General features: G+C 47.9%; 1 protein-coding gene across 1 annotated transcript in view; it reads left to right on the top strand.

Annotated features, from left to right (window-relative positions):
* The window catches only part of MPHOSPH6 (M-phase phosphoprotein 6), a 33733-nt gene extending 20879 nt beyond the window's left edge, over window positions 1-12854 (top strand). Inside the window, exons 2-5 of the mRNA XM_060254251.1 lie at window positions 6808-6920; window positions 7095-7185; window positions 8351-8451; window positions 11572-12854. Coding sequence (XP_060110234.1) covers window positions 6808-6920; window positions 7095-7185; window positions 8351-8451; window positions 11572-11713 — 447 coding nt within the window. The 3' untranslated portion in view covers window positions 11714-12854. The remainder of the gene's footprint in view (window positions 1-6807; window positions 6921-7094; window positions 7186-8350; window positions 8452-11571) is intronic.
* Window positions 12855-13347: the final 493 nt, after the last annotated feature.

The raw sequence follows: 13347 nt of genomic DNA, 5'->3' as shown, positions 1-13347 counted from the left end.
TAATGCTTTAAGCAGGTCTAAAGTTTTTCAAAATATATATTTGTGTTTCTCTGTGTTCTGTGTAACATTTTTATCTCTGCTACCTAAGCTTTAATAGGTGCACACATGGCCTAGCCCAACATGGCTTGGCCCAACCTGACATGGCCCGGCCCGGCCCGACAAGGTCTCATTTATGTCAGACCCGGTCCTCATAACAAATGAGTTCGACACCCCTGCTCTGAGATGTGGAGTTTTGTGAGCAAAAAAAAAATCTACTTTGTGAGCTACTGGCATTCAAGTTGCGAGTGAGCAATCTGGCTACTCTAGGGTTGCCAATCCCCAGGTGGGGGCAGGGGATCCCCCGCTTTGGAGGCCCTCCCCCCGCTTCAGGGTCGTCAGAAAGCGGGGGGAGGGGAGGGAAATGTCTGCCGGGAACTCTATTATTCCCTATGGAGATTTATTCCCATAGAAAATCATGTAGAATTGATCTGCGGGTATCTGGGGCTCTGGGGGGGGGCTGTTTTTGGGGGTAGAGGCACCAAATTTTCAGTATAGCATCCAGTGTCTCTCCCCAAAACATCCCCCAAGTTTCAAAAAGATTGGACCAGGGGGTCCAATTCTATGAGCCCCAAAAGAAGGTGCCCCTATCCTTCATTATTTCCTATGGAAGGAAGGAATTGAAAAGGTGTGTCGTCCCTTTAAATGTGATGGCCAGAACTCCACCCCTAATGTCTCCTGGCTCCACCCCCAAAGTCCCCAGATATTTCTTGAATTGGACTTGGCAACCCTAGGCTACTGCATAAATTCAGTTTGCTCTGGAGCCATCCTTCCCGAGCGAAGACAAAAATGTGCGAGCTGGAGGCTAAAAAACTGTGAGCTCATCTGAGAAGGGACACTGGCTGTGCTCTAGTTGGAATTCCAGATTTCCAGCTGCTGCTGGGAGGTTGGGAACTCTCTCTCTCGGCTTGGCTTCGCAAACGAAGATTTAAGAAGGGTGCAGTAGTCCACGTTTGCTGCAGGCTCGCTGGTGGCTGACAAGACCAATGTGGGACAGGCAGGTCCGGCCACAGCGGCTGCAGGGAAAAGTCTGATTTGGGGTTGGTGCTGTAGCAGTGCGATTCTTCCTCAATCTCCTTTTGTCCTCAAGACCAGCTATGCATGCGTTCTCAAAGGAAGAGACAGCCTGGTGGATGGTGTGCCTCCATGCTTTGCGATCTGAGGCTAGGTCAGACCACTGGTGATGGTTGATGCGACAGGTGCTAAGGGATTTCTTCAAGGAGTCCTTGTACCTCTTCTTTGGTGCCCCTCTATTTCGATGGCCGGTGGAGAGTTCGCCATACAGGGCAATCTTGGGAAGGCGGTGGTTTTCCATCCTAGAAATATGGCCTGCCCAGCGCAGCTGCGTCTTCAACAGCAGTGCCTCGATGCTGGTAACCTCTGCCCGCTTGAGGACTTCAGTGTTGGTCACAAAGTCGCTCCAGTGGATGTTGAGGATGGTGCGAAGGCAGCGCTGATGAAAGCGCTCAAGGAGTCGCAGGTGATGACGGTATAAAACCCACGATTCAGAGCCATAGATGAGGGTTGTCATCACAACCGCTTTGTAAACATTGATCTTTGTGCCTTTTTTCAGATGCTTGTTGCTCCACACTCTTTTGTGCAGTCGGCCAAATGCACGGTTTGCCTTTGCCAGCCTGTTGTCAATCTCCTTGTCGATCTTGGCATATGAGGAGATGATGATGAGGAGGGAACTCTACGCCCAGGACAAATATACATGATGGGGGGAAAGCATTCCTAATTGATTTTAAACCATGTTGTCAACAACCATTATTCCGATTGCCAGCTCTGAATAATGAGCAGACAGCAAAGCTTTAGAAAAATAGCTGTCTTTCTTTCCCTTTTAGATTGTAAATCGGGTTGCCAACTCCGGGAAGAGAAATACCTGGAGATTTTGGGGGGTGGAGTCTGGAGAAAGGGGAGGAATAATGCCATACAGTCCACCTTCCAAAGCGGCCATTTTCTCCAGGGAAACGGATTTCCATTGCCTGGACGCCAGTTGTAGTGCCAGGATATCTCCAGCCACTGCCTGGAGGTTGGTAGCCCTGTCTAATCTTCGGGCAAGCAGCCCAGTAAACTTGGCTGGGCATATTTACAAGGCCCATTCCTAGGGTTGCCAGTCCCCAGGTGTGTGGTAAGACAGAAGAAACACCGCGTACCAAATGCTGCAATGCAAGTGCACATGCACTTTTTTACACAAACATTTTAACAAATTAATTTTTAAATGTCCTTTAAAGCATAAGAAAAAGAAGATGATATTGGATTTCTATCCCGCCCTCCACTCAAGAGTCTCAGAGCAACTTACAATCTCCTATATCTCCCTCCCCCACAACAGGCACCCTGAGGTAGGTGGGGCTGAGAGAGCTCTCACAGCAGCTGCCCTTTCAAGGAAACCTCTGCCAGAGCTATGGCTGACCCAAGGCCATTCCAGCAGGTGCAAGTGGAGGAGTGGGGAATCAAACCCGGTTCTCCCAGATAAGAGTCTGCACACTTAACCACTACACCAAACTGGATCAAGTCTTTAGTAGAAACTCAAATTTTGAAGATTGCCAGATACGTAGAGTGTGCCGTCTTCTCTTCCTTCTGTTGAAAGATGCAGATGGACCCGACTGCCCCTCTTTGAAGAGTAATTCAACAGGTGTAGTGGTGGGGACATGAGTCCTAGGTTCAAATTCATGTTTCCTTTACACTTCCTCTGGCCGCAATTGTTACACTCCGGAACCCATGCTTTAAGGCAACAGCTCACAGTTGCATCTTACTAGTATGCATGAACGGTTCTCCGGATAATTATTTTATTGAAGTGTTTGAGTAAGAGTGCATGTGCGCTTGCATTGCAACATTTGGTACGCGGTGTTTCTTCTGTCTTACCAAATTCCACACTGCCAATTTCCTAATTATTCTTTTCAATCCCCAGGTGGGGGCAGGGGATCCCCCGGTTTGGAGGCCCTCCCCCCGCTTCAGCTTACTTTTATTATGGGGTAGCTCAGAGCTGGTTGGGGATCTTGCATTTCAGGTATTCTCATTTATTGGCCTCTATACATGCGGCGCCTTCTCTCAAGGTTGGGTCACACCTATTACTGGCCTTTTGGCGTTGCGTTGTTAAAATGCATGCTTCTGTTGTGCGTGTTTGTGCATGTTCAGGGTATGTTTACTCCCCTTTCCCCCGAGAAACATTTTGTGCATCTGTAGAATTGCTCTCTGCCACCCCGCCCAAACGACCACCTTCTCCCGTACCAACCTGCCCACTCACTCTGCACATCTTTGGAGGCCCTGGTTTGGTTGCCCCTGCCATCTGAAGCCAGATGGGTGGTGACCTGAGGAAGGGGCTTCTCTCCCTCAGGTTTGGTGTTGTGGCACCAAAACTTTGCTGGGGAGATTCGTCTATCTCCCTCTGTTGCTGTCTTTTGTTTAGGGCTGCCAAGTATGGGTTGGAAAATACCTGGAGACTTTGGGGTGAATCTAGGAGAGGGTAGGGTTTGGGGAGAGGGGCAGCTCAGCACGGTACAGTGTCCTAGAGTCCACCCTTCAGGGCAGCCATTTTCTCCAGGGGAGCTGAGATCTCTAGGCCCCACCTGGAGACTGGAAACCCTACTTTTGCAGCAGGTGAAAACTTTTTTGTTTTATCCAGCATATTCCAAAAATGATTAGAGGTCCTTCTTCTAGGATTGATCCCAGTAGGCAGCCGTGTTGGTCTGAAGCAGTAGAACAAAGCAGTAGACAATTGCACCTTTAAGACCAATCAATTTTAATTCAGAATGTAAGCTTTCGTATGCTTTTAAGCAGACTTCATCAGACAAAATGGGAATGGAAGCAGCAGTTCTTTAAATAAGTGGGCAGTGTAGAATCATGGGAATGTTTTTAGCAGATTAAAAGAATCACAAATAGGGACCTGTGTATGTTAGAGTTAGGACAAAGCGAGACTGAAAAAACACTGGAGGGTGAGAAAAAGCATTATCACCCTCCAGTATTTTTTCAGCCCTGCTTTGTCCAAACTCTAACATACACAGGTCCCTATTTGTGATTCTTTTAATCTGCTAAAAACATCCCCATGATTCTACGCTGCCCATTTATTTTAAGAATTGCTGCTTCCATTCCCATTTTGTCGGATGAAGTCTGCTTAAAAGTACGAGAAAGCTTCCATTCTGAATAAAACTTAGTTGGTCTTAAAGGTGCGCTTGACTATTTATTTATTTATTTATTACTTTACATTTATATCCCGCCCTCTCCGCAAGCGGACTCAGGGCGGCTTACAGTATCATACTGCTTTCTTCTAGGATTGTTTGTGTTTTTAAAATTTATTTACGGTATAATTTTAATTGTATTTTTGATTGTTACATTTGTCACCTTGTGGACCCTTATTGGGTGGAAAGGCAATATAAAAAAGTTTAAATAAGTTAAAAAAAATGTGTGTATAATTTGGGTTCCAACTTCCAGGCAGTGTCTGGAGTGCTCTTGGAATGATAACTGATTAGAACATAAGAACGTAAGAGAGGCCATGTTGGATCAGGCCAATGGCCCATCCAGTCCAACACTCTGTGTCACAGAAGAACATAAGAGAAGCCACGTTGGGTCAGGCCAATGGCCCATCCAGTCCAACACTCTGTGTCACAGAAGAACATAAGAGAAGCCATGTTGGGTCAGGCCAATGGCCCCTCCAGTCCAACACTCTGTGTCACAGAAGAACATAAGAGAAGCCATGTTGGATCAGGCCAATGGCCCATCCAGTCCAACACTCTGTGTCACAGAAGAACATAAGAGAAGCCATGTTGGATCAGGCCAATGGCCCATCCAGTCCAACACTCTGTGTCACAGAAGAACATAAGAGAAGGCATGCTGGATCAGGCCAATGGCCCATCCAGTCCAACACTCTGTGTCACAGAAGAACATAAGAGAAGGCATGCTGGATCAGGCCAATGGCCCATCCAGTCCAACACTCCGTGTCACAGAAGAACATAAGAGAAGCCATGTTGGATCAGGCCAATGGCCCATCCAGTCCAACACTCTGTGTCACAGAAGAACATAAGAGAAGGCATGCTGGATCAGGCCAATGGCCCATCCAGTCCAACACTCTGTGTCACATAAGAACATAAGAGAAGCCCTGTTGGATCAGGCCAATGGCCCATCCAGTCCAACACTCTGTGTCACATAAGAACATAAGAGAAGCCCTGTTGGATCAGGCCAATGGCCCATCCAGTCCAACACTCTGTGTCACATAAGAGAAGCCACGTTGGATCAGGCCAATGGCCCATCCAGTCCAACACTCTGTGTCACACAGTGGCCAAAAAACCCAGGTGCCATCAGGCAGGACCGGATCTAAGTGTTTTCTTTTGGGGGGGGGGATTAAAAAATGGCGCCCCTTATGGGCCATTCTGCCTTATGGTCACATAGAATACAATGGACTCCATACCCAATTTGGCCTCCCCTCTGTCGGCGCCTGGGGCAAGCACCCCGCTCTGCCCCCACCCCTAGATCCGACCCTGCAATAAGGAGGTCCATCCATGGGGCCAGGACACTAGAAGTCCTCACCATGTTGTCCCTCCCAAGCACCTAGAATGCAGACCATCCGTGCTGCAGACAGAGCGTTCCATCAATACACTGTGGCTAATAGCCACGGATGGACCTCTGCTCCATATGTTTATCCAATCCCCTCTTGAAGCTGTCTAGGCTTGTAGCCTAGGCTTGCCAATCCCCAGGTCCCAGCGGGGGTTCTTCCGCTTTCCCAGGCTCCTTCCCGCCCCCAGTCAGCTGGCCGGCGCGGAGGGGGGAAGCCCCGCCCCCACAGCCCCAATGCGACTTTCCATCTCTGGAGGCTTCAGTCTCCGATTGGAAACACTTCCTATTGGGATGGTGTGTCTGTGTTACTTTGAAGAAGTTGGCAGCAACTTGTGAGTAGAGATGCCAATCCCTCGTTTCAGAGTCACCAGAAACGGAAATGTCTGCTGGGCACTTCATTGCTCCCTATGTGGAGATCGATTCCCATAGGGTATAATGGGAAATTGATCTGGTGGTATCGGGGGCTCGGGGGGGGGGCTGTTTTTTGAGATAGAGGCACCAAATTTTCAGTATAGCATCTCGTGCCTCTCCCCAAATACCCCCCAATTTTCAAAACGATTGGACCAGGGGGTCCAATTCTATGAGCCCTAAAAGAAGGTGCCCCTATCTTTCATTATTTCCTGTGGAAGGAAGGCATTTAAAAAGGTGTGCTGTCCCCTTAAAATGTGATGGCCAGAACTCCCTTGGAGTTCAGTTATGCTTGTCACACCCTTGCTCCTGGCTCCACCCCCAAAGTCTCCTGGCTCCACCTCCAAAGTCCCCAGATACTTCTTGAATTGGACTTGGCAACCTTATTGTAGCTGCCGCCACCTCCTGTGGGAGTGAATTCCACATGTTAATTGCCCTTTGGGTGAAGAAGGACTTCCTATTCGTTCTGACCTGACTGCTCAGCAATTTCATTGAGTACCAGATTGCAGATTGCCAGACTGGAGAGATTAGTTGCCCTGGAGGAAATGACACTTTCAGAGTGTGGACTGTACGGCATTACACTCCTGCTGGACTCCTTCCACTTCTCTGAATCTCCAGGAATTCCCCAAGTTAGAGATGGCATCTCCATTTAAACGATGTGCCCCAAGATTCTGTGGTGTGTTTGTGGATGTGGACTGGGGCTTGCTTTTCCCACGGAACTTGCTTCTCTGATGTACTCCCCCTCCCGCCCCCAGACAAGTGCTGTGCCGTTTGACCACTGAGAGACCCCCCCCCCCTCTGTCTGTGTTTCAGTTCATGCAAAGGGGCTTGGATTCGGAAACCAAAAAGCAACTCGAAGAAGAGGAGAAGAGAATCATCAGCAAGGAGCACTGGTTCCTGGATCTGCCAGAACTAAAGGAGAAGGAGTAAGTTCCTTTTTTAACACGGGGAGTAAAAAGCAACCCCCCCCCACCCCGAACCTGGAGGGCAAACATCCATTTCTTGTTTGTTTGTTGCCTGTCTATCTTTCTGGCTAGTTGCTGACTTAGCTAAGCTTATTCATGAGTCTCTATCCCTTTTTATTTTTATTTTTAATGCAGGAACTTTGTAATAGAAGAGCGAAGCTTTCTACCGTGTGAAGATCTGCTGTACGGCAGAATGTCATTCAAAGGTTTCAATCCTGAAGTTGAGGTATTGTGGTTCCAACGTACTGAAAATTTGGAAGTCCTCGCTGTTCAGAAGATATTGTTATCCCGCCCTCCACTCTGAATCTCAGAGCGGCTCACAATCTCCTTTACCTTACTCCCCCCACAACAGACACCCTGTGAGGTGGGTGGGGCTGAGAGGAATCTCACAGCAGCTGCCCTTTCGAGGACAACCTCTGCCAGAGCTATGGCTGACCCAAGGCCATTCCAGCAGGTGCAAGTGGAGGAGTGGGGAATCAAACCCAGTTCTCCCAGATAAGAGAGGTATGGCTGACCCAAGGCCATTCCAGCAGGTGCAAGTGGAGGAGTGGGGAATCAAACCCATTTCTCCCAGATAAGAGAGCTATGGCTGACCCAAGGCCATTCCAGCAGGTGCAAGTGGAGGAGTGAGGAATCAAACCTGGTTCTCCCACATAAGAGAGTTTGGCTGACCCAAGGCCATTCCAGCAGCTGCTATTGGAGGAGTGGGGAATCAAACCCGGTTCTCCCAGATAAGAGAGCTATGGCTGATCCAAGGCCATTCCAGCAGGTGCAAGTGTAGGAGTGGGGAATCAAACCCGGTTCTCCCAGATAAGAGTCCGAACACTTAACCACTACGCCAAACTGGCTCTTTCAACCACCCTTTCAAGGACAACCTCTGCCAGAGCTGTGGCTGAGCCAAGGCCATTCCAGCAGGTGCAGGTGGAGGAGTGGGGCATCAAACCCGGTTCTCCCAGATAAGAGAGCTATGGCTGACCCAAGGCCATGCTAGCAGGTGCAAGTGGAGGAGTGGGGAATCAAACCCGGTTCTCCCAGATAAGAGTCTGCACACTTAACCACTATGCCAAACTGGCCAATCTGCTCTCCAAGGCTCAGTCAGAAGCCTTCCTGGGCAAGAATCCCACCTGGGATTGCCCACTTTCTAAGAACACCTGGTGGGCTCCATTTCAGAGACCCTGATACATATCCAGATTTGGATCCCGGTCTGCATCTCACAGCAGGACGCGAGGGAAAGCGACGGTTAAAAGCTTGCAGCGCGCGAAATTATACATTCCGAACGTTCCCTCTTCTTCTCAAACAACAATTTTCTCCTTCCCCGCCAAATCCGTCTCCTTGACTTCCTTCAAGGAGCGTAATATTTAAACCGATATCCCCCCGTTTTTCATTTTCAGAAGTTAATGATCCAGATGAACTCAAAGTACAAGACGGAAGAAATCGAAGAGGAAGATAATGCAATGGAGGCTGATGTATCGGATGAAGAAATGGCCAGAAGGTAACCGTTACCTTTTTTATGACACAGTTAACGTTACCGAGGAAGATGCATTGCTGCTTTGTGTTCCCATGGCAAAGCAAAACAGCCAAGCGCTCGATGCAGGAAAACAAAACAAACAAAAAAAACCCCTCACCTGTTTCTCCCTGCAAAATAAAATAATCTCTTTCAAAACTATTTGTCAACCCCTGCCTTCTCCGGGCACTTCCGTTTAGAGCTAGCCAATTCATGCTACCGGTTTTACTGTATAGCCACCCCGTTCACATCCGAACACTCTGACAGATTAATGCATTGCTGTTTGGACAAACATCATTTTATAATCTCCCCCGCTTTTTTTTAAAAAAGGGACAACGGTATTGATAGTGTCGTTGCCAAATCTACAGCGGAAGGGAGTAAAACCGAATGCTGCTACCTCAGAGCCAAAGGCAAGAGTCTGTGCCACCATCTTGTGTCTCTTAGCTGTCGATTCCTTGGCTGGAAATCCCAGGATGGAACCTTTTCTCGACATCACCGTTTTGGGCGTAGATCAAGATGGAGAGCAGAAAAAGAGCAAGAGGCCAGGAGCCTTTTAAAGCAGGGGTGTCGAACCCATGTGTTACAAGGGCCGGATCTGACATAAATGAGATCTTGTTGGGCCGGGCCGGGCCTTGTCGGGCTGGGCCATGTGTGTACCTATTTAAGATTAGGTAGCAGCAGGGGTGAAATTCTAGCAGGAGCTCCTTTGCATATTGGACAACACACCCCTGATGTGGCCAGTCCTCCAAGAGCTTACAAAAAAAGAGCTTTGTTAAGTTCCAGGAGGATTGACTACACCAGAGGGTGTGGCCTAATATGCAAAGGAGCTCCTGCTAAAATTCCACCCCCGGGTAGCAGAGAGATAAAGTTTTTAAAGGACAGACAAACACAACTAAAGATTTTTTTAAAAACACCCTTAAAGCAGAGGTGGCCAATGGTAGCTCTCCAGATGTTTTTTGCCTACAACTCCCATCAGCCCCAGCCATTGGCCATGCTGGCTGGGGCTGATGGGAGTTGTAGGCAAAAAAAATATCTGGAGAGCTACCATTGGCCACCCCTGCCTTAAAGTATGCTTAAAACGTTAGTGCTTGTTTGTCTTAAAGGTGCTATCTTTGTATTTCTCCCATGGGATCCAGGGAACTGGGCAAGGAGACCAGGAGGAGGAGGAGCCTCAACCAATGGAGAAAATAGAGGTTTTGGTTGAGCAAGCCTTGCAAAGCAAGCTGCGGTGCAGAAGGAAGTAAGAGAGAGGGAGAAGGAAGCGGACAAGAGCCAGTAGCTTGAGCGCCTGATAGGAGGCCCTCCGGGAGCCTGATTTGGCCTCCGGGCCGCATGTTTGTCTCCCCTGCCTTAAAGATTATAACAGAATTTGTGGCAAGGCATGACCTTTTGTGAGCCACTACTTCCTTCTTCGGAAAGCTCCTACCCTACCACAAATTTTGTTAGCCTTTAAGGTGCTCTTGGATTCTTACTCTTTTCTGCAGGGTGTGTGTGTGTGTGTGTGTGTGTGCATGTTATGTCATGTAGCGCTTTGGTGGCCTCCAGACATGTCAGTTTGAATGCCTGGTTTTGTATGTCTGTGGCATCTTCAAGAAAGGATATTTCCAGGGCTTCTTTCCGGATCCAGCCCATTCAAGGTTCACTACAGAAACACCAGCTTTAATTGGCAGGGAAGCTGAGATGACAGAGAAGGTTAGGCCCTTTCTTCACTTCCTTACCCTTGCTCTCAGCAAGCAGCCTGGAGTGTGTTGAGGTCATTCCTTTCCCTTTTGACCTGCAGCAGCTCTCCATGGTCTCAAGTGGAAGCCTTCCACATCTAATATGAAAGCTGTTTACCTGGAGATGCCAGGGACTGAACCTGGGAACTTCTGCATGTAAAGCAGGGTGCCCAGGCCCTGAGCAAATGGCCATCTGGTTTCTTTGCACTGCCTCCTGCCCTATTATCCATCACTGGGGCCAGGACTTTGTTTCTGCGAAGCAGCGGAGGCTGCTACGAACCAACCCAGTTTTCAGTCTGCACTACCTCATTCAAGTCTGTTTCTTGGAAGTCCTAGATTGTGTTGGATTATGACGAACTGGTTTTCACATACGCGTTTGCTTGATTGCTGCAGTTTACATACGCCTGTTCTGTCACTGAATCCAAAAGAATTGCCTGCAAGGTGATGCATCTATCAAAAAGGGAAGACAAGAAAATCCCCAGTATTGGCTCTTGAATAACTTAAAACAGGCATGGGGAAGTTGCGAGAGTGCTGGTCTAGGATCTGGAAGAGCCATGTTCAGATCTCTGTTCTCCCACGAAACATGCTGCCTGATTCAGTGCGCCAGGGGGAGCACTGTGAAGGGAGTGCAGGACCTGAAAAAAATGGAACTGAAAAAATTCAGGTATCCCGAATATTTTCCAAATCCAAATACCATACTGGTAATGGGATTTGGGAATATTGGGAAATACCAGGATTTTGGGGGGTTCAGTATACCCAAACCAGAAAAATATAATTGGTGTTTTTTTTATACACACCCTAATCTCTATTATATTTAAGGGGAGAGAGAAACATCTGTAATTCGTGTCAGTGGCTTCTTAACCTACAAATGTTTAAACAGGATTCCGAATACTGTTGAGAGTCTCAGGAGGTTGATGGGGAATACATCCTGGTTATTAGTTTGAAGGAGGAGGGGGCACAGCTTCTAGAATCCAGAGTTTATAATAGGGGAGGCCAAACTGTAGCTTGGGAGCCACATGTGGCTTTTTCACACATATTGTGTGGCTCTTTAAGCCCCCACCACCCCATCAGCTGGCTTGGAGAAGGCATTTGTCTCTGTTAATCACTTCGCCAAACCAGCCAGCAGCTTGGAGAATTTAAAGTTAAAGTTGCTTTCTTTCACCTCTCCTCCATCTATTTGCCTCCCTCCCTCAAACACATTAACATCTTGTGGCTCTCAAACATCTGACATTCATTCTGTGTGGCTCTTGCATTAAGCAAATTTGGCCACCCCCGGTTTATAAAGTCCGAGTGAACTACTCTGATCTGATGCCTAAGACCTTGAGGATCCCTGCATGGGAACTTCGTTGCTGTTGAACATTCATTTTGTTCTGCATTTTGACATTTACAGGTACGAGACGTTGGTTGGAACAATCGGGAAGAAGTTTTTGAAGAAGAGGGACCGGCGTGACCTACAGGACACCGATGAGGCTGAGAACAGTCACCACGGACCTAGCAAAGCGAAGAAAATGTTTTTGAAACCCCAAGATTAAGGCAATGTGGATGATTTGCACATCCTTCAGGCTGGGGAAATATATTTTTTTGTACCACGGTTAACACCAGTTATTTTCCCAAATCGTTGGCTTTCTTTATGTCTCTGGGATGGATGCATTGTTCAGAGTAGATGCATACGTAAATGGATGTCATACATCCTCTGCTCTCTGCGTACTTTTTTTTCCCCTTTAAAGTGCGGGCCCTGTGAGATAACATGAGTTTATCACCGCACGTAAGCAGACTGGTTGCCGGACTCGGCTAAGAATACTTCCCAGTTATGATTTTGCTTTAACTACAAGCAGAGATTTCAATGGCCGAGTTAATTCCGGCCAGTTCGCTCTACAATGCTCTTTTCCGTTGTCATTTTATATTACGTGCATTTTGCTTTTAAAAGACCGGTTGGGTGGAGTGTTCAAGGACGATTTTTTTTTTAAAAAAAGCTGGACAACTCGACAATTTATTTATGTATTTGAAAGATATTTTATTGTAAGGGAGTATTTTTATTTTTATTTTGCCTGCTGCCGTTTTAAGCGGCGGTTCCCCATGCCCTCATGAGAGCTGTGACTGCAAAAGAGAAGCTGTGGGCAGGGGGAGGTACCAGACGCGCAGTTTCTGCGCTTGAATCAAGGGAATTGGTTGAAACTTTTGCCATTTCTTGCGGAAGGACAGCTGCTGAAGTATATGGGGACTATTGGCCTCTTGCCACAGTGCATATGGACCAGCGGGTAAAGGCTTTCTGTGCTTTAAAAACTGGTTATGTTTGTATCGCCTCCAATGTGTTCACTGAATACCCCCCAGATTGCTCTCTGGAGAACTTGTGCCAACCCTCCTAATTGCATAAGGTGAGGCAAGAAAATGGCTGGGTGTTCCCTGCCCCGCACATCTTGTATCTCATGCTATGTCTCTCCCCCGTTCCCCCCGCCCCCATTTCACTTCAACATTGTTGCATCTGGAGATTTAGCCTTAACGCTTTTGAAAACTGATACCACGTCAGCAACCTCAACCAAAGATGATCTCTTAAGTTTGCACGTTCTTCTCCGGTTGGGGCTGCGGATAAAACAGTTTCGGAGCGAGAACGCTCAACGTGTTTCTAATTTGTCACCGAGGTCACAATAAAAACGATGCCCTGTTTTCAGCGACCGTGCCTGCCATCTGGCTCGATATTATTTTGCTGTTCACCATCCTGGTATTCCTGCGAAAGGTTGTTCTGCAGAGAAAGCCAGGCAGCCGGAGGATGCCAGTTAAAAAGATCAAAGAAGTGTGGGGGGGCACGAGGAGGGGGCACCACGTCTTTCAAAAAGAATCGGGCAGCTTGTCGAAGCAGAGCACGGAACTCAATTACCTTTGGACGGGCGACATACGCGCGGAAATTTTTTTCCTGACACCACCTCATTAGCTCTCCGAGATGGATCACACATGGGAAGATAAAGATGCTTTCGGACCCGAGGAGGGGGTCTTATTACTGTCAGGAAAGAAATATGATGCATGGTCGTCTGTAGTATTCCAGAGCTAATTAAAGACTTCAGGGTCAATGACTCAAAACCTGGTCAGAGAATATCACCATCATGGGCAAGAGTTAATGATTGTAGAGCGCCCCCCCCCAACCCCTCCTGCTGGAAAAGAAGTTTTGTGC

Source organism: Heteronotia binoei, chromosome 14 (assembly GCF_032191835.1).
Source record: "Heteronotia binoei isolate CCM8104 ecotype False Entrance Well chromosome 14, APGP_CSIRO_Hbin_v1, whole genome shotgun sequence".
Lineage (NCBI taxonomy): Eukaryota > Metazoa > Chordata > Lepidosauria > Squamata > Gekkonidae > Heteronotia > Heteronotia binoei.
This window is presented reverse-complemented; position numbering and strand designations above follow the sequence as displayed.